Source organism: Glycine max, chromosome 20, assembly GCF_000004515.6.
Source record: "Glycine max cultivar Williams 82 chromosome 20, Glycine_max_v4.0, whole genome shotgun sequence".
NCBI lineage: Eukaryota > Viridiplantae > Streptophyta > Magnoliopsida > Fabales > Fabaceae > Glycine > Glycine max.
This window is the reverse complement of record NC_038256.2, coordinates 34,369,646-34,389,817: the sequence shown is the minus strand read 5'-3', so window position 1 is coordinate 34,389,817 and position 20,172 is coordinate 34,369,646. Positions and strand designations below refer to the sequence as shown.

Here is a 20,172-nt window from a genome sequence, read left to right as displayed (position 1 = left end):
GATAATTAAATTGTTAATAACTATAGTTTGAATTTATGAACATTGGCTAGACAAAGCATTATTACATCTGGTACGATCGCACTTGGAATCAAATGGGGACCATGCTAATTCAAATTATCTGATATAAACTGCATCTAGATACAAGATTGAGATTCATTTTGTAGTGATTACATTTAACGATTGGGATTCAAGTAAATTATTATTATTATTATATAATATAGTATTTTGTAATGGTTTTATTATGCCCACTTAATGAAGCCAACAAAAACTACCACACTATCTTTTTAGAGATCTCCATTGATTTTGGATAACGACCGTCAGAAATAGACGAATTATTAAGTGGTTCATTATGTACCATGCTTTTGGTTGCTGGGTCTCTCAAGGAAGAAGCATGATACAAAGTAAGTTTTGATTTGCTATCTAATATACAAATTAAAACCACAAGCCAAACCTGTAAGCTAGCAGAAAATAATTATATAATTAATAGAAAAGATTCTAATGCAAAATACTATATATTTAGGATTTTAAACATTTAACTCACTTAAACTTTTAACGAGTGGTAAATTATTAGTCTCTTAAATGAAAAAATTAACTTGGTTCTATGTACTGTAATCCATAAGCACACAGCAACCTGATCTCCTATATACTATTACATGCATGCATTTAGATATGAGATATAATACCCTGCTGACTAGGAAAAGGAGAAGGGAAAATTATTCCTGATTCTCTTATAATATAAGAGCAACTTTTAGGTAGTAATAATGGCTCAATTATTGTGAACTCGTGCATGTCCTTGTGCATTTCTAAAACTCGAGTATTAGTTTTCTATTGTGTTTATGACAATCCCACTATTATCTCGCATTTATCAATAATATCTTCTTTGTTGGTCATGTCGTATTAATAAGCAATATTACATTTGAATATCCTTCGTATCTTGTCCCTCTTGCCCCTTTTATTTTTATCACCCTATTTGCTTTTCATTCGTATGTTTACTTCACCATATCATGACACCAAATCTTAATGACATTTTAATTGGGAGAAGTGGAAACATGTTTATTTGGTTTTCATTTTTAGTAGGACTTTATGTCTTAATCCAATAGGAACAAGCATTAAATTTTAATGGTTCCGTTGTTTATTATTTGGACGTGTCATGCGCAACGTTTATGCTAAGTAAGTGAGTGATATACATACGTGCAATGACAAATTATGAAAATTGTGTTGTTGACTAATTAATTTTTATTGAAGAATTTGAATTTGTATTTAAATTTTTATTTAAAAAATCTGAAATTTGAGTTAGAAATCTCATTCTAGAAAAAAATACTTTAAATTCATAAGGGGAGGAGCTCTTGGTGTTCCCATTAGCAATAGGTGTTGAAATTCAATTCCATCTTTTGTTTTAACCAAATTGTTAAAAACAAAATTAACCTAGCTTCAATTAATAAATTTTCAAAAAAAATCATGATACAAGTGGAAGAACATTTCAAATACTATTATTTACTTTATGCTTCATTAATCCTAACCCATTTAGCAAGGAAATTTTATTAGAAAAAGGAAGAGAAAAGTTTGCCCGAGTTCCTAACCCTATGTTGCCTATACTCCAATCAATATTAGCTGCCAAATATTGTCATGCCAGGATGAGCTCAGCCGCCATTTTAGAGTTTTTTTTTAATAATATCAAATGTGTAAAAGAAAACAATCTACTTTTAAACTAGCAACCCACTTATTAAGGGGGGAAAAAGGTGATGTGAACTTTAATATAATTTTAACTTGTATTTTATCAATTAATCGCAATAGAAGCACGGTTTAGGCAAGAAAAGAAACATCACTTTTCAACCAACATATATATAATGTGAAATAACTAGGCAATACCTTACAAATAATACCAAAGAATTTTTTTTTTTAAAAAAAAGTCTAAACAAGCTCTTGCTGGTATGCTAGAATTGCTTTTGAAAATATGGGTAATAGTCCTTCATGATTCAAGAGATTCATTGTTTTTATTCGGTTCAAAATTAGTGAGTCAATGTATGGGAAAGGAGTTTAGGAGTTTAGACCATTAATGATCAAAATCCGAGAAGTTTTGTTATAACAAATTAAGACTAACCTAAGTTGGTTGTTGTTATCTTTCTGTGCCCTTCGTCCCACAATTCCACTGAAACACTTTCTCAGTGTTGGGCTCTGACGAATTGCAAAGTTCTTCTTTAAAGAGAGAAATGCACGGTTACTTGTTCCACTGAACGACCATGATTGTGGTTGTGCTGATTTAAGGCTCACACAAATATAGACATAGAGTCTTAGACATCCATGTTGTTCAATTATTGTATTAATTCTTACATGTATATATGGACATGCACATACATATGCTTGTAGAACAAACATGTTGTGTAGTATAATATATGCACCTTTCACTCTTTTTTGTGTCTCGTTTCCAAATATATTGTCCTTTACCCAACTGCCCCTCACATCACGCGTGCATGTCCTTTTAACCACACCAACATCACCAATATTTGATGGAATCATTAGGTACTGTTTCCAGTGGCTATGTATCCACTGGCATTTTAGAATTTGCCCACCAAAAAGTGGGGGGAAGAGGGGAAGCCTTTTAGAAGCATTATGGAAACAGAGGTTGCGATTGTTTTCTAAATTATATTTTATGGAAACAGAGGTTGGTTATTAAAAGAACATCACCTTTGATTAGAAATCTAACATCGCGTTGATTTTTTTTTGTTATCTGGAAGAATCAAAGATATTATTTGAAGGTTTACAATAAATGTGATAATTATTGTGTACTGAGAAATAAAAATAGGTATAAAATAAGTGTAAGAATTGATACGTGAAAAAAAAATCAGAATTATTTGACTAGCATCACACTTGGTGGGTCACTTGTTCGTGTTCTTTTTTTCTTTATTAGTGTACCCAAAGGCCATTGAAAGTTTCCATTAAAAAGGCTAATATTATAAAATCAATATTTCATAATAATATTCTCTTTAAAATAAAAACAAAAATCGAAGTCTTTCACTTTTGAAGCTTCACGCTATTCGAGGAACGCATTGGATATCTGGATTAGAGACTGAAGAAAAGAGAGAAAGAAGAAGTTCTTCGTCTTTAGTCTTTATTTAAATTAAGCTGAAAGCAAAACTGCAAAGCTGGCGCATATCCTAGTCAATAATAAAGTAATTAAGTTCCTCCTAATTCCCTCTTAGTAAACCCAAACAGGGAAAAGAACAGTGACATTGCATGAATGCTTGTAATATAAACGTGATACATAATACACGTTACATGCATAAACAGAGCTCAACAAATGAAATAATGCTTGGAATCCAAAAAAAATTCTTCTACTTTTTGCAAATCATTGATGGAAAAGTTAAGCCTGTGTATTCCACAACTAATAATTCCTATTTCTTCTATTGTACATCAACGCACCTTCAACCAACAACACAGTTTCACATTCTGGCACTGTTAGTGCAAATTAAAAATACAGTACACTGTACAACAATTCAATTTAATAATGCCGTACTACAAATGGGCAAGCTGGTGTAAACAATTTATGGAGTTTCAGTAATGTGGCTTGAAATTCGGCTTATTACATGATAATTTGATAACATATATTTGTTTTTCATTTTGCCAATAGATTTAATAACAGTATCTTTTAGGATACTTAATTTCCATTTCATCTGGCATATTAACTCGGAGGCTTAATTTCTTTCTTATCTTGAAAATATCTGGAAATCATATTTGTGTGTAATATATGGCAATTTTTGTTAGTGTACCTACCCTTCGTTCCTTCTTTTTTTGACTACGAAATTTCTTGCAACTTTACCGTATCTAATCTAATGTAATCAAATACAATGAGTACCAAATGCCAATGTACTTGATCACTTTCTTCCCCACACAACAGTATTCACTAATCCTTCTTTCTCTTCCTATTAAACAGATCATGTTGGCGTGACCCAAAAAAAGGGTCACATAGACACTCACATCTGGTTGCTCCTTTCTTTCCCTCCAAGGGCCCTTCCTTTTCCCCCAAAACCATGCCACAAGTTAATCTTAGTACTAAAGAGATAACAATAACATCATGAGTAAATGAAAGACAACATTTTCAAATAAAAGTTTAAAAAAAATGCAAAACAAGCACACTATCGGTCGGTCATTTGGCCATTGAGCACTTGTAGTACACACAATGTAAAAATGTAGTAGCCAAACAGCAGGTGAATAAAAGAGAAAAAAAAAAAGTAGGTAAAGACAAAACATGCACAATGAATATACAAGAATCAAAAGTTAATAACCATGATTTTTACAATATCAAATCCCTTAACAAAAATATTAGGTGGCACCACCACCAACTACCTTTCCATCTTGCTGTAACTCACCACTCACCCCTCAACACCACTCTGAGTGTCAGAGATGCATGTCCTTTTTTTCCACTCACCCTCTCAAACTCAAATAAATCATTCCAAACAGTAAGCTACAAAAACAGAAACTTCTCCACACAATTATTTTTACAGTAAACAAACCCCTTTTTCCCTCTCCACACTCCCAAAACCCAACCAAATAAATCCCTCACTCCCACTCCCCATACAACACACAACACACATTCCCATCATCACACCAACAACAACACACCATGTTCACAGTTCTGCTTCTCTTCTCACTCCTTCTTACCACCTCTACTTCCCACAACATAATATCATACCCTCATTTCCAACAACTCAATGTCAAACAAATCCTCACAGAAACCAAACTCAACCCAACAAATACCTACAAACACCTCCAACACCAAAAACTCAACATTGCCACCGAAGCATCTTCACCGGCAAAATATAAACTGAAGCTAGTTCACAGAGACAAAGTCCCCACGTTTAACACCTCCCACGACCACCGAACCCGATTCAATGCACGAATGCAGCGAGACACCAAAAGGGTCGCCGCCCTCCGCCGCCATCTGGCCGCCGGAAAACCCACCTACGCCGAGGAGGCATTCGGGTCGGACGTGGTTTCCGGCATGGAGCAAGGAAGCGGAGAATACTTCGTGAGAATCGGAGTTGGAAGCCCACCTCGAAACCAATACGTTGTCATCGACTCAGGCAGCGACATTATATGGGTCCAATGCGAGCCCTGCACCCAATGCTACCACCAATCCGACCCCGTTTTCAACCCCGCCGATTCCTCCTCCTACGCCGGCGTCTCCTGCGCCTCCACCGTCTGCAGCCACGTCGACAACGCCGGCTGCCACGAGGGGCGGTGCCGCTACGAAGTTTCCTACGGAGACGGCTCCTACACTAAAGGCACACTCGCCCTCGAGACACTCACGTTCGGGCGAACCCTAATCAGAAACGTGGCCATCGGGTGCGGCCACCACAACCAGGGAATGTTCGTTGGCGCCGCCGGTCTCTTGGGCCTCGGAAGTGGGCCCATGTCTTTCGTGGGTCAACTCGGAGGCCAGGCCGGCGGCACCTTTAGTTATTGTCTAGTCAGCAGGGGAATCCAATCGTCCGGATTATTACAATTCGGACGAGAGGCAGTACCCGTAGGTGCTGCATGGGTTCCCCTGATCCACAATCCGAGAGCCCAGAGTTTTTATTACGTAGGACTTTCGGGTCTGGGAGTTGGAGGATTGCGGGTACCCATATCCGAAGATGTCTTTAAATTATCCGAATTGGGCGATGGAGGGGTTGTTATGGACACAGGCACCGCCGTGACACGGCTTCCGACGGCGGCGTATGAGGCTTTCCGGGATGCTTTTATTGCCCAGACCACAAACCTGCCCCGGGCTTCCGGAGTATCGATTTTTGACACGTGTTATGACTTGTTCGGGTTTGTGTCGGTTCGGGTTCCGACCGTGTCGTTTTACTTCTCGGGTGGGCCTATTTTGACCCTGCCAGCTAGGAACTTTTTGATCCCAGTGGATGACGTGGGAAGTTTTTGCTTCGCGTTTGCTCCTTCTTCTTCTGGGCTTTCCATCATAGGGAACATTCAGCAAGAAGGGATTGAGATTTCGGTTGATGGAGCTAATGGGTTTGTGGGTTTTGGACCCAATGTTTGTTAAGTAAAGTAATAGTAATAGCCATGTATATCAACCCACGATGTGAATTTTGTTAGTCTTAGTCATGTCACATATTGTATTATATTGTTTACGTGATCATATAAAAGAAATAACTAGCTCGTCGTGCATGTGGTAATTAATTAACTATTGTATTTAAAATAATAAGTTGTTTCGGCTTTGATTGAGATGCTAAAAGTATGTGTAAAAGTAATGCTTGTGGAACTTGAAGTTTGTAGTGCTTTTTTTATTCAAAAGCGGTGCAATATGCTTAAGCTAAAGGAGGGAAATAATATATAATTTATAATATATACAACGAGCAGTCAAACATTCCTAGGGTAACTCTCAGCATAGTCAAAAGAATCATAGAAAAGTTCATTTGCTCTATTGGATATTTGAGTAATCTTTATGTTGAGGAGGATCCAAGAGAACACTTTTACTCAATTTGAAGAGGAAAAATGATTTAGTCTCACTACTGATGGGTGGACATTGCTCTGACATCTTTTTCTTTTTTTTCTTTCTTTCACATACACAGATTCCCTCGTCTTTCTCTGAGTGTGAAAGCTGCTAGGGCAATTGAATCATGAGAGAAGGGGAGCCACCACCATTATGAACATGTGAAACCATCAATAGGGACTCTGGTCTACCTTTGTTGGGACCTCGAGTTGGAGTGCATTCGAGCAATGACTTTTACAAAGGCAAGCCCATTGCTTTTCTTTTGAGGGATCTAAGATTATTAAGATAAATATCTGTTGTCTTTTTTTCTTTTTATTCCTTAATGTGGTTGATTATTCGCACCAAACACAAATACTTACATGTCCCATTCACATCAATGTGGTAATTTTAGCGGTGACAATGATACTTCTCTTGTCCAGTCCTATGGCTTTGTTAGCACTTTATAGGCCCACCATAAAGTAAGACCCTGTTGGTGAAAATTGGTGAAAGGAAGGGACTCAAGTAATGGACGCTTTGATCAGAGATTAAGATCATATAGGATATACTTTTGCATTTTTTTTTTCTTGCTTAGACACTGCTTCAGAAAAAGCACTTGACAAAGTCATCAGTTTTTGATACCCTCATTGTTATTTCGTCAATATTTGTCAGAAGCCTTTGCTGTATTTGATATTTCTACCTAATGTCCAATGCAGTACAGTTAATATCAACAGATAGGAACTTCCTTAAGCAGAGTCTTGTTCTTCGTTCATGCCATTGTTATTCTCTTTTATTGACTTGTACTCATTTTAAAGATCCAGTATACCAAAAATATGAATGCGATCAAGAAATCCAGTCACCACAACAAATGTCTTGCGTTCTTGATAAATCCCTTTGCATGTAGCAAAAAGGAATCTTAACACATTTACAAATTCAAGTTCAATCTTTTTCTATGATCAACAAAAATAAATAAATAAATAAATAGCCCGCCAGGTATATAGTCATAAATACGCTACTTTTGATTAGATTTAGTAGAGAAATATTATTACAAATTTCATAAAATTTGGTAAGTCATTAGGAATTTTGATAAAGTCATTCAACAGCGTGCACCCAAAACTTCGTTGCGTCTTCATGTTAGTAACAATACTTGGGTGTTTCGATGCTTGCAAAGTACGTTTTGAATGAAATTAATTTCGTTCAAAAATTGAATTTCAAGTAAAACTAATTGTTTCTCTCTATCTTCGTAAAAAAATTGCTTTCTCTATCACTTCTAGTCACACTGCAGTTTTGAGAGAAATTCAATTTTACGTGGCATTAACCAAACATTTATGTTTTTATAAAATCAAGTTTTTACTGCAGTCAAAATCGTTATTTTCTAACCAGACACACTCAAAGTTGCATGCATCAAATGGTTATTGACATCAAATGAATATGCACAGCTAAACTAGAGAACAGAGCAGTCAAATTTGTTGTCACAATTGTACAGAGTAGGTGAATATGAAAGAAAAAGAAAAAAAGTCATTCCTCTGGATTACTAGTTTTCAATTTTTCACAATTTTAAGGAATTTTATCTAATGAATTTATTTCTAATTAAAAAAACCTACGTTTAATCCAAATCCTAAATTACCAATAATATGTTTCATTTAAGCTTATGAATTTGTTCTAAAATATGAATTCACATTGACTTGGTCAAATTTCATCGGAGCTGAGAGCAAAGCATGGAGGCTACCAACTAGCTCCTCAGTATAATAATCAGTAATTCAAAAGTGTGTCTAGCTAGACAAACAATCTATGCTTTCCCTGCACAGTTGAGGACTATGAAGAAAACTGTACACTAGAACAGAAAGGGCAGTTGCACAAGGTCATATTTTCATAAGCCATATAATTTAATTAGTATATTTACAGACAGCCTTCAGCTACATAGCAGTTTGGAGGACAAAAATGCCCTTGTGGGCTTCAAAACAGATCAAGTTACCACTTGGATCAACCAAGCCTCGCCTTGCCTGCCAACTTGTGCAACCGATGTCAGCAGGTACTCAAAAAACAGTCATACCCTCCTCCTTAAGAACCATCCTAACTCCATGCCAAACCACCCAAAACAAAACTTCAAATCATCCATCATGGGAAGAACAAGCAAGGAGTGGTCTAGAGTCTACACCATGAAAAGATACTTCAGATCATCTACTGTAAGGCGAGTTCCAGACGCGCCAGCATGGTCTTCCCCAAAAGCAGATGCAACCATTTTTCTCTTGTCGTCCTGCCAGATAGTACAACACAAGAACGAAATCAGAATTTCTCATTCGACAGATACATCCTATCTTCACCCCAATCACAAAATTTGTCACCCCAATATATCAAAGCTTACTAAAACAAATAACCTTTAAAAAAAAAAAAGATGACTTCATCTGCTAACTTCCCCTTTATCTTTTGGAAGGACCTACAAAAATTAAAAGTGACTTGCACTTATTATGAGATAAACTTCCCCTTGAACCTTAATAGAACTTCTGTTGATCGCATAAATCCCTACTCACAGGTTCGAAAAGAAAAAAACTAATTGTGCCATAAAATTGTCATCTTTCAACTAGTCAATTTTGTTTAATGAATTTAAAAATCAAGCAATAGTAAATAGGAGAGGAAAAAGGTGAAAGAGAAAACAATTCAAAACTTATAAATCAGAGCAATTTCCCTACTGGCTGCAGAGCCTCACTCCTGGTGATGGCCCTAAATCCAATTTGTCTACCAAATATGGACTCATTTTGGCACCTAAAACAACACTCAACCGACAGATACAAACCTGAAGAGCCAGTATCCTATCTTCAACTGTATCTTTTATAGTGATTCGTGTCACAGTAACAGGACGAGTTTGCCCAATTCTGTGAGCTCGATCAATAGCTTGATCTTCAGTTGTCGGATTCCACCAAAGATCCAAAAGAATAACATGACATGCAGCAACCATATTCAAACCAAGGTTTCCTGCTTTTAGTGACATCAGCATAACAGTTATCTGAAACAAATTTCAATTAGTCAGACACCAAAGTCTACCAAGGTTAAGACACTAGAACACAGTAGAAAATTCAAGTTCAAGGAGTTGGAAAACATACTGATTAAATATGCAACAAGCATTATTGATATAACCATTAAGAGGATTAAATTTCATACTACTTCATCTACTAAGCAATAGGTTCACATATTACTTGGTGTCATTAATAGATTTGCATAAAAAAGTTACAGCTTTAACAATGTTGGGAAAGGCCAAACCTCAGGTTCAGTATTGAAATCCTTAACAGCTTTGTCCCTCGCACCCAGAGTCATTCTACCATCAAGTCTCCGGTACTGTATACCAAATTGTTTCAACGATGTCTCAACTAAGTCCAGCATGCTAGTCCACTGGGAAAAAACTATAGCCTTTATTGGTCCTTCAGTTGTGGACTCTGAATACCTTCTTGTGTGTTTTGTAACCCTAACATCTGAATCGCAGTCTTCAACATGTAAATTATCCAAAGAAGGTGAATCTCTACAACCTCCAGAGGAGTTCGGTAAGTCAGAACTAGAAATCTTCAATTTACAATTTGACTGCAGAACCTCAAGAACAGCTTTGATTTTAGATGAAGTGTAGTCACGCTGCTGCACTAGTGAATAATCACAAAGATGTGAATTTGCAAAACTAACACTGCCACCATCATCAGAGATGCAACTCCTCAAAGTAGCTTTGGAGAAAACAAGATCATCGCCAATTAGTTCTTTACAATTAACTGACGGGCACGTATTATCATCACCAGTCAAATATTCTGATACACATTGATAACAGAAGACATGACCACACATCGTAATAACAGGCTCTTCAGGAGGATCCTGTTGAAACCACAAAACATATCAACCAGAGCAATTATTAACAACGTATTGGTACTGTTTACAACCCATCTATAACGGGTTAACAGAGAAATCAAAATCTAAAATTCCAACTAAGCAATTATAATAAAAGTCACATAGATTTGGTTATCAATCAATAAAACATGGTATCGGTAAAGAGGATGATCATGTCCTTGTAATACTTTCTATTCATCCCAATAAAATTTTTCTCTTCACAACAAAAAATAAAAACATGTCCTTGAAAAAATAAATATTTAAGAGCAGGATAACAATATTGAACTTTAGATTAAATAAAAAGAGAAGTTAAGTGTGAAATGCATTCAGGTGCAATTGATGGTTTTGGATATTTACCTACACTACTAAAAACTTTCCCATTGAAGAGCATCCCCCTAAAAATATTTCCTATTATTCTGGGATAATAAACATGTCTATTTTTGCAAAAATAAAAACTTGAACCCCTTATGGTTTAAAACTCATTTCTATCATAATCACCACACCCTTTTCTTGCAACCAAGATGATAAGTGTTCGACTTCACCCAATGTAGTAAACATCCATGGGGAGTGTAAATATACCACACTCCTAAAATATGGCCACTGTAAGCATATCCATTGGAACAAAACAGCATAACTTAGATATAATCAAAAGGATCTGGAGTACCATCACATTCATAGTGGTTGTATTTACAACAAAGAAAACAAATAATAAAAACATCACATCTGAATTTAACTCACGTTGCAAACAAGACATATAGCAAAGGTTGATTCCAAACAATTAAAAAGATTAATCAGCATTTCCCTAGGAAGATTTTTTGCCATTTCGACAGAATCCTTCCCAACAGGATCAGAATCAAAATCTTTAACAAGAAGCGGGTGGTCACAAGCCTGTCGGAGACGTAAAAGCATTAAAAGAATATTAGCATAGTTTTGGCTCACTGTCCCAGCAGCAGCATATGCCTGCAAAGTACAACCTTTTAATATCAGATCTACAATACTTCAGAAAAACAAGATCAGCTGAACAAAAATATTCTAGAATTTGCAGAAGTGTATGCTAGGCATTAATAAATTAGATACAAAGAATGAGATACAGGAAATTAAAAATCTCCACCCCCAGCACTTCTTAAATATCAAGTATGTTTATTGACAACCAATGACTGATTCACCTATGCAACTAGGTGGGATCTGAAAGAAATGCACTTATCATGCTTTTCATATGTACAAAATTGAAGCTTTTGTATGTTTATGAAAGTAAGAAACAATTTAGTAATCATGCATGATTTTAAAAAATCACCAAAAACAGATGTGCAATGATTATGAAATTGATAGCATATGCACTATTATTTATTAAATTAAGGAGTAAGGACTCGGAACAGCAGCTATATTAATTTAAAATTTTACAATCAGAAATATCGTGTCCTCATGCCTCAATGCTCTAAACCATATGATAGGACAGTATGGGAGGTATGTGTGTTTACTGTTTAGTAACCGTAAGATGATTATGTAATGTTTTTGTTTGGGAGTTATGTGTGAGGTTTGTAAATAGAATGTGAGACAGATTTTATTCATTGTGTTAATTTGTTGTATATACCAAATATCTCAGAATATCATAATTGTATTTTAGAAGATTTTAGAATATCTATCAATTTCATCTAATGGATTAAGAAATCTTAGAAGATGTTTCCTAATTTTGTTATGTTTTCTAATTTATTTCCTTTATTAATCAGGGTTACTAACAGATAATATTAGTTTTTTTTTTAATCCTGGGTCAAAGACCACAAGTGTCCCCCAACCCACTAGGTCAAAGACTAATCCCGCTCGTGGTGCATGGTTGTTGTTGGTCCAAGAAAATTTTGCACACGGACAAAATCGAACACGGATTATCTCGCTAAATAGATCGTTCTTAACATGTGAACGCAACAAGCCCATACACCATTACGCCAACCCTTTGGGTTAAATGGTAATATTATTTTATGCTAGTGCTTGATCTAATTCTTATTCTTATTATAAATAAGTGTTAACTTATATGTATTTCAAACACACTGCACTGATATAGTATTAATTATACTAGATTGACATTTGTGCTTAATTTAAAAGTAAAAAATATCCACTAAATAAAAACAGTTCTAATCACAGTAGAGAGTAGAATTACTCTTGGTTTTGGGTGGGGGCACCTGTGTGCTTGAACAGATTTAATTTAGTTATAGATAAGAGAGCATTCTTGCTCTTTTGTCCTCATTCCCAACCAAAACCCCATCATCTCAACAAAATTAATACAAGTATTGAGAATCAGGAATAAAAACTTCATTTATTGTAAATTGATTTGATAGGATCTAATTAAGGGAAAACGTAATCTCCTCTAATTATGTGTAATTATTACTATCAATCTGTATAAACAAGCATCGGTGGTGTACTCTAATACACAGCTTTCACTCAATTTCCCTCTGTTTTTTCTTATTTTAACATGGTATCTAGAGCCTGACAAAGGAATCACGAAAATCATGTTTCGCTGAGGATCCACTGTCCCCAGTGGACCCTTCCCTTGCCACACTTCTAGCGACCTGTTTCCGTATTCCAGTTACCTTTTCCCCTTTTTTGGCGACTTCTCTGACCACTGCTGGAGACTTATCCAGCAACTTTTTTGGCAACCTTCCAACCGCCACCTACCCCGTTCGGTTTGCCTTTTGCCGATCTACACAAATCTGGTTGGCACGTCACTATCAGAGGCTTCACACACTCCCACAAGCCACTTCTCCATAAAGCCAAACAACTCCCTTGACCAGGGCATGGTGGCACGTCCGACATCCGTTCAAGTCGTGCTTTGCACATGGTGGTCACCTCTCCCGTGCAACCATAACCCTGGATTTTGGACCCGATCCAACTTATTTTTGGAGGTGCCCCTTTTGTAACTTTGTTTTCCAGCCAAACAAATTTTGTTTCTGGCACGTGACGACACGTTAGAGCTTCATTCTGCCCGCACTTCTGACGACGAGGTCAGTCACCTTGGATGACCCTAACCTTGCAATTTCACCTCCATCGGAGTTGTTTTGCATGCCCAGCTCTTTAGCCTAGGTTTTGCTGTGTTTCTTTTGCAATTGTTGCTTGCTCACATACGATTTCTTTCCCTTGATGACTTCAAAACCCTAGTGCCATTGTTTCACTTGCACGTGTTTTGCAGTTGCACGATTTTCTTTTTCAAGTTTTAAATAATTTTGGGTCTTCACTAATATTGGTTTGAAGCTTCCAAATATTTGTTTTAAGAGAGTCGGAACTTGCTTTGCTCGCCATGAATTTTCTTAGGCTGATGGGTAATCCAGCTATCTGACAATGTTATCTTTCTAGCAATATTCCCCAACTTCACCAAGATCCCTAAGTTGTCTTCAAAATATTGTTTTTAGTGGTGCTCAATGTTTATGTTCTTGTTGGGAAAAAATTATTTTCCTGTAACAAGCTGAGAGCTTAGTAAGCTTCAGCTTGAGGTGTAGTGTTGAGAATCAGGAATAAATATGTCATTTATTATAAATTGATTTGATAGGATCTGATTTAGGGTAAACTTGATCTCCTCTAATTATGTGTAATTATTACTATCAGTCTATATAAACGAGCATCCATCATGTACTCTGATACACAGTTTTCACCCAATTTCCCTCTGTTTTCTCTTATTTTAACAAGAAGAAATTCTGTTCTACAGGTCAAATTGTTGAATATATCCTAGAGGCTGCCAATATTAGTGCCTATCCATTCTGCCTACAGATATACAATTACTTTTACCACTATCAGAAAGTGTTTCTAATCACTAGGTTTAAAATCTCATTAACAAAAGGACATTCTTGGATGCTCTGTTTAAGAGAAACAAAAAAATATAATTACAAATTGTCCAGGTTAATAAAAATAAATTTGAAGGAAGTAAACCTTAAATTGAGAACGCGAATCTGATTCCAGTTTGGTGTAGAATGCCCGCTCCTCAATCGAGAAATCCACCTTACTGAGCTCAATTGTCTTGGGAGGCAAATTGATTATTGGCTTCCCATCAAGCAAAGTTCCTAGACAAATGCAAGAAATTGATATTATAAAATAGAAGAGACCAATACTCATCCCATATTTGACGCTGAAATCCAAATCGAAGGAATGAGTAGTCCCCATATCAAATGGGTGTGAGACGTCAAATTCTCATTTGAAAGTCAAGGCTCTTCCTGCTTAGGCCTATAGGGGTATCCCCTGTACGTATGCAATTACTAAAGTATTTTTTTTTCTATTTTTACTGGTATATAAAAATATAAACATATGTCTAGCATTCTCTCATGGAAAATTTTCAGGGAGGGAGAAAATAACAACAAAAGAAAACTGACACCAAATACAAATATGGTGTCAATATTGCCCCAGAAGCCACAGCCAAATTTATCAAAATTATGGAAAGAGACTTTGCAACCCTCTTAGAACTCTTTACAGGTTCATGAATGACAGTTTTATCTGATTCTTTGAGAAAACAGTATACTTTACATTATTCCAGGTAGATCATGACGTACTTATCAGAAGACGTCCTATACAAGAATGAATTTCTGCTGATACTGGAATGGTAGTACACTAGTATCAAATGTCAAACATGATGAAATAAAGAAAAACATTGAAGAAAAATTATCTAAATGATGACTATACTTAAGAGGAGATCAGTGAGAATATCGCAAGGACTCTGAAAACCCATACCATGCCAGCAAAAAGGTAAAACACAATCTATCAGTCAGGACATGAGCAATCGGAATATAAGAAATTCACCTTTTGTACGACGTAGCATTATGGCCCTTAAAACTGCTTGAAGTTTCTTGTAACCTTGAATAGTATTTTTGGATATTGGAACTTTTATTGTATTGTAGAATGATTTGTATACAGCATAAGGATCATACTTTAGGAACCTAAAGTAGCTATACAAATCATCAATAGTATTTTGAATAGGAGTTCCAGATAAGCACCACCTTCTTTTGGCTCTAAGGCTGCAGCAAGCTCTAGCCACCTGAGTTCTATGATTCTTTATCGTTTGAGCCTCATCAAGAATAACCCTAAACCAACCAACTTTGGCAAGAGGACCAGAACCACATTCAATAGAAGAACTGTCAATTCCCTTTCCACCTTTTTTACTCTTCTTATTTCCATTAAATGGCTTTTTCCTCTTTTTACTAACAGAAAACTCAGAGGATAACCCAAATCTTTCCCCCATTTTTTCATCAATATCATCCTCCTCAACTAATGGTTGTTTGGGAACTTCATTAGTCACAATAGAGTATGTTGTTAGAACCACATCAAATTTTGCGAGCTCAACAGGATCCTTTGTCCTACTGCCCCCATGATAAACCAAAACAGAAAGCTTTTCATCTCCAACTTTTTCATCGAGTTCCCTGGCCCACTGTCGAAGAACACTAGCAGGGCAGACAACTAGTGTACCAGCAGCTGGCCTTTTTCTACCAGGTGCCTGTGTTGAACTGCTTGGTTCTCTACTAGGTTTTATATCATCAGATTCTTCGCTATTTTTATGCTTTTCCACATCAACACTACCATTGTCATCATCATCGTCCAAATTCAAAGCTTCAGTTTTATGACTGCATGTATCATCTATTTTCGATTTTGACTGTAATGTCCTCTGTGCCAGGATGAGGGAAATCATCGAAATTGTCTTTCCAAGGCCCTGCTTGAACAAGGTTTTGATGTTCAGGTAACAAAACTCAGAATTAAATGTAAAGAGTCATTGATTAAAAAATTTATCATCAAATATTGACCTGATCATCAGCCAAAATCCCCCCCAAGCAATGCAAACTCTTGGTTTCCTTCTGAAGCATCCAAGCCAATGCAATTTTCTGAAATACAAAGTGATAACAAATAAATGGCCCAGAACAGAAATGATAAAAGCAATTTAATAGACAAGCCTTAATACCTGATGTCTCAGAAGAGAGACAGACAATACACCAGCAGGTAAGTCATATTCTGTTTTAGGTTGACTGATATCCTGCGATAACCAAATTCACAATTGACAATATTGAGTCTCTATGACTATAACACACACACAAGCACTAAAAATATAATCTTCAAAGCACCTTCCACAAACCACATTAATACAGGACAAACATTGATAAAGCATAAAGCATAACATTAAACACCAAAGCATGTGATACTCAACATTAGGTTTAATCGTTTTACTTTAGGACTAATTGTAACTCAATATTAAATAGTGTATTTCCGGAGAATTAACTCCTACTATACCACCATGATAGAAGAATAATAATTTTAATACCCTCAAATCAAAAACAATTCTAACAACCTGACAAGCATGTAAAGGATTAAACAACTTTTAAGAAAGAAAATTGACACTGAACACCAAAAATGAAGAAAATGATAAAAGAGGGAGAGAACCAGCTTCACCACTTTTATATCCAGGAGCACTGCATCTTAAATTCAAAATCTCAACAACCAAAACAAATCTCCCAAAGGAATCAATTTTGGCAACACATCACATATAAATCCCAAACAAAGCTTCTTACTTAAGGAAATAACTTTCATTAAATGATTTCCACTCAAACTTAACAGAGGAAATATCTTCTGCATACAACTTAAAGAATTTAAGGAGTTAAATCTACAAGCACAATGATAAACAGAATGTAATACCTGCAATGCTGCCTCATAAATTAGTCTCTCATCACTTTCAGCAGCCCTTTCATCACCTGCTCCAGAACGATACGCAGATTCACTAGAAGTAGCAAACTGTGGAGATATAACCTTTCCGAGCATCAAAGGTGAAGGAAGAATCCTATTCCCACCATTTTGATACAAGAAACGATCTTCATCATAGCCCCTGCCAAAATTTTCACGAATGTAGCCCCTGTCACTGGACGTGCTAGGTCCTACTCCATGGGGACGATTCTTATATGCATCATGAAGTTGACTACTGCTCGCGTTATCTTTTAAGTTTCTTAATCTGCTGTCTGATGCAAATGAAGAAGGAAGAGCCCTTGTTGCAGAAGGTTGAAGAGATGACGGAAGGGTCCTCTTGAAAGCTTGCTGAGATGACATTTTCTCATAATCTGCACCATGAATATTTGAAATTCGGGAACTAACGGTCTGTTGCTGACTTGTGTTTCCATTCAGGGCATGGTAGGAAGGTTCATCTCTTCGTGCAATTCTATGGTTCAGTGTATTGGTGCTGGACACGGGCAGGGTTTGAGGCTTAACTTGTGAATGATTATAAACATTAGAAGAGCTTGGGTTTGAACTATTTGCCCCTCTTGAAGAACTATCCCGCCTAGACCATCCACCATTATCTGCACATAATATTACATGTACGATGATTACTAATTCTAAAAAAATATTTTAAAAGGGAGCTTTTACTAAAGATCACACACATGAACTCTTCTCTGTATTAGTAGCCCATTGCGGAAGAGTCCTCCTTGGATCTTCTATCTCCTCCAAGTCATCATCTGACGAACTAATATATATACACCCATTCTGGCTGTCCATGAAATCAAAATAAGAAATTCTCTTTCCTCAGCCACCCAAGAAACAGAACCATTAAAATGCTGAGCCAACCTGTAGTAAAAAGGTATCATGAACATCCCATTCCACATGACAACAAATGATAACTCCATAGTTAATAGTTATAAAGCTAAATCTGAAAATGTTATAGTAGGAAGCGGGATGACTGTTATTTTAATAAGCTATACACTACACATATAAATACTGAAAAAATAAAACTAAAATTAAAGAAATTCATGATAAATAATAAGTCACACAATCACCATCAATCTACGAGCAATAAGAACATGGTAATGAAGTTAAAAAAATCCCAAAAAAAAAAACATTGATGTTCCAGGGTTTTTTAAGTCTATCATGATAGTGTCACTATAGTGTGCGAAAAGACACTATTACAGCCGCTACTGCAGCCACTACGACCATTGTTAGAAACCACTACACTAATCGACCCAGGGTTGCTCCACTCCACTATCCCACTATAGCGCTGCTATACCGCACTATTGACTACTATGGATAAAGCTTCCCAAACGAAAACACCTTCACTCATAGCTGTTATATTGGGCTTTGATATTAAATCAGAAACTCAATCCCCTAAAAGAGAACAAAATTAGTTCTATTGGTGAAATGATGAATATGGCCCACATTGTGAAGCATCTACTTGAAACTTGAACCATATTCCAGCTTCCTTATTAAACAAATATTCATTAACAATGTAAGGGGAAAAATTAAACAAATAAATAAATAAATACAGCGTGAATCACATTAAAGGAAAATAGCATTTATCTTGTAGCAACCCACCTGAGGGTACGCCTTGATCCATAATTCCCAATTTTTTAAAACAAGCAAACACAATTAAGAGATTACAAAAATTTGATCATCGATCTCATTATTCCTTTTCATGTAAATCCAACCAATAAATGGGAGGGGGAAAGAAAGGGAAGTATAACACCACAATGACCACATAAATATCAATACATTATCAGAGCAACCCTTGGAAAAGTGTTGAAGCAAATGGGTTCCATTTTCAAAATTCTTTATCAGATAAAAATAAATTTTGCTAACAGAAGAGAACAAATATTGCAAAACAATTAACAATATATTGTGACTTAGATTGAAGGAAAAAACATCAAAAACAACATCCATCTATTTTCATTAAATATTATTAGTAAATAAATAAATGCCCCCAAAACAGCATTAACAGTCCCACAGCAAAGGCAGTATGAACTATGACATTTTGTATCATTCATCCATCTATCTTAAAAGACCTTTCCAACCAACTACATATTAAACTCGCAAGTAGACATCAAATCAAAACAATCAGTTAAAGACCTACGGAAATTCTCCTTGAGTAATACCAAAATCAAATTCCTTTTCCTCCTCTTATCTATAAGTCTGCCACCCTATCATCAATCAATTCTAACAAAAGTACATCACCAAATTGTTCTGAAATCCATATTAAAACGCAAACAAACACAATTACAACTAACATATACACGACCACTATGCATAAACTATAAACACATGTCTTTCCACCCATTAAAAAAAGTACATGTATTTCCACCATTGAAGAAATCCATAACGACAATTGTAAAAACACACACACACAAACACCAACGAAAATAAACATCGAAAGCAGATCAACCACATTGCAAAGGGAAGAGCGGAACCAAAATTCGAAACGTGCAAAACCACCAAAACCTCAACCATTGGAGAAAAATAAAAGATAGGAAACGAGGAATTGTGAGTGAGTAGTTGATGATTGCCTTTTGATTTGAGAAATGTGTCAAAAAGAAGCGATCTTTGGGGAAGAAATTGAAGGAGAAAGCAGTTGAGCATTCACAGAGACTAGGGTTCTCTCTAGTTTGAAACCAAAACGCAGTAGCGGAATAGTAAAAAGAAGATAAAAACGACAGAGGTTGGAGGGAGTGGGAGTTCACTTACGCATAAATCTGGGGAAAACACGGAATGAGAGATTAAACTTCGACAACAACGATTATTCACGACTCAGACTTGTGCCACTGTCTTACGTCCAGGTTTTTTTTTTTTTTTCCTCCTCTTATGTAGTACTATTTGTACACCTTGACAAATTAAATTTTTTTAAAGTCCCTTAACAAGTTAACTTTTAACTTTACTTTCAAAAAATAATTTCATTAATAAATATATTTAAGTTAAATAAAATTTGCAGTAATTTACTTTTATAAATAATTAATACTGTATGTAGTAATTTACTTGTTGTTTTATTTTTCAAAACATATAAAAATTGATTGTAATGAAATATATAGTTGTTTGTGAAAGAATATGAAAATAGTTTAAAATATTTTTTAATT

The 20,172-nt window shown here is 35.8% G+C and overlaps 2 protein-coding genes across 4 annotated transcripts; one reads left to right on the top strand and one right to left on the bottom strand.

The window, feature by feature from the left end:
- The first annotated feature begins 4,259 nt into the window (after positions 1 to 4,259).
- LOC100775638 (protein ASPARTIC PROTEASE IN GUARD CELL 2) lies at positions 4,260 to 6,262 on the top strand. Its single transcript, XM_003555776.5, has one exon. The coding sequence runs from the start codon at positions 4,622 to 4,624 to the stop codon at positions 6,041 to 6,043; it is 1,422 nt and encodes a 473-aa protein (XP_003555824.1). The 5' UTR covers positions 4,260 to 4,621; the 3' UTR covers positions 6,044 to 6,262.
- A 2,059-nt stretch (positions 6,263 to 8,321) lies between these two features.
- LOC100795142 (helicase-like transcription factor CHR28) lies at positions 8,322 to 19,922 on the bottom strand. 3 transcript variants are annotated; one of them, XM_041013203.1, is made up of 12 exons: positions 19,787 to 19,922; positions 17,719 to 17,902; positions 16,985 to 17,637; positions 16,257 to 16,328; positions 16,102 to 16,179; positions 15,107 to 16,010; positions 14,246 to 14,376; positions 11,072 to 11,293; positions 9,728 to 10,321; positions 9,264 to 9,473; positions 8,848 to 8,906; positions 8,655 to 8,726 (listed from the first exon to the last, which is right to left on the bottom strand). In XM_041013203.1, the coding sequence occupies exons 2-11, from the start codon at positions 17,831 to 17,833 to the stop codon at positions 8,871 to 8,873; spliced, it is 3,015 nt and encodes a 1,004-aa protein (XP_040869137.1). In that variant the 5' UTR covers positions 17,834 to 17,902; positions 19,787 to 19,922; the 3' UTR covers positions 8,655 to 8,726; positions 8,848 to 8,870. The 3 variants fall into 3 exon arrangements, with proteins under 3 accessions (XP_006605832.1, XP_003555190.1, XP_040869137.1); XM_006605769.3 differs by lacking the exon at positions 8,848 to 8,906 and having other exon boundaries at positions 8,322 to 8,726; XM_003555142.5 differs by lacking the exons at positions 8,848 to 8,906; positions 19,787 to 19,922 and adding an exon at positions 19,609 to 19,770 and having other exon boundaries at positions 8,322 to 8,726.
- Positions 19,923 to 20,172: the final 250 nt, after the last annotated feature.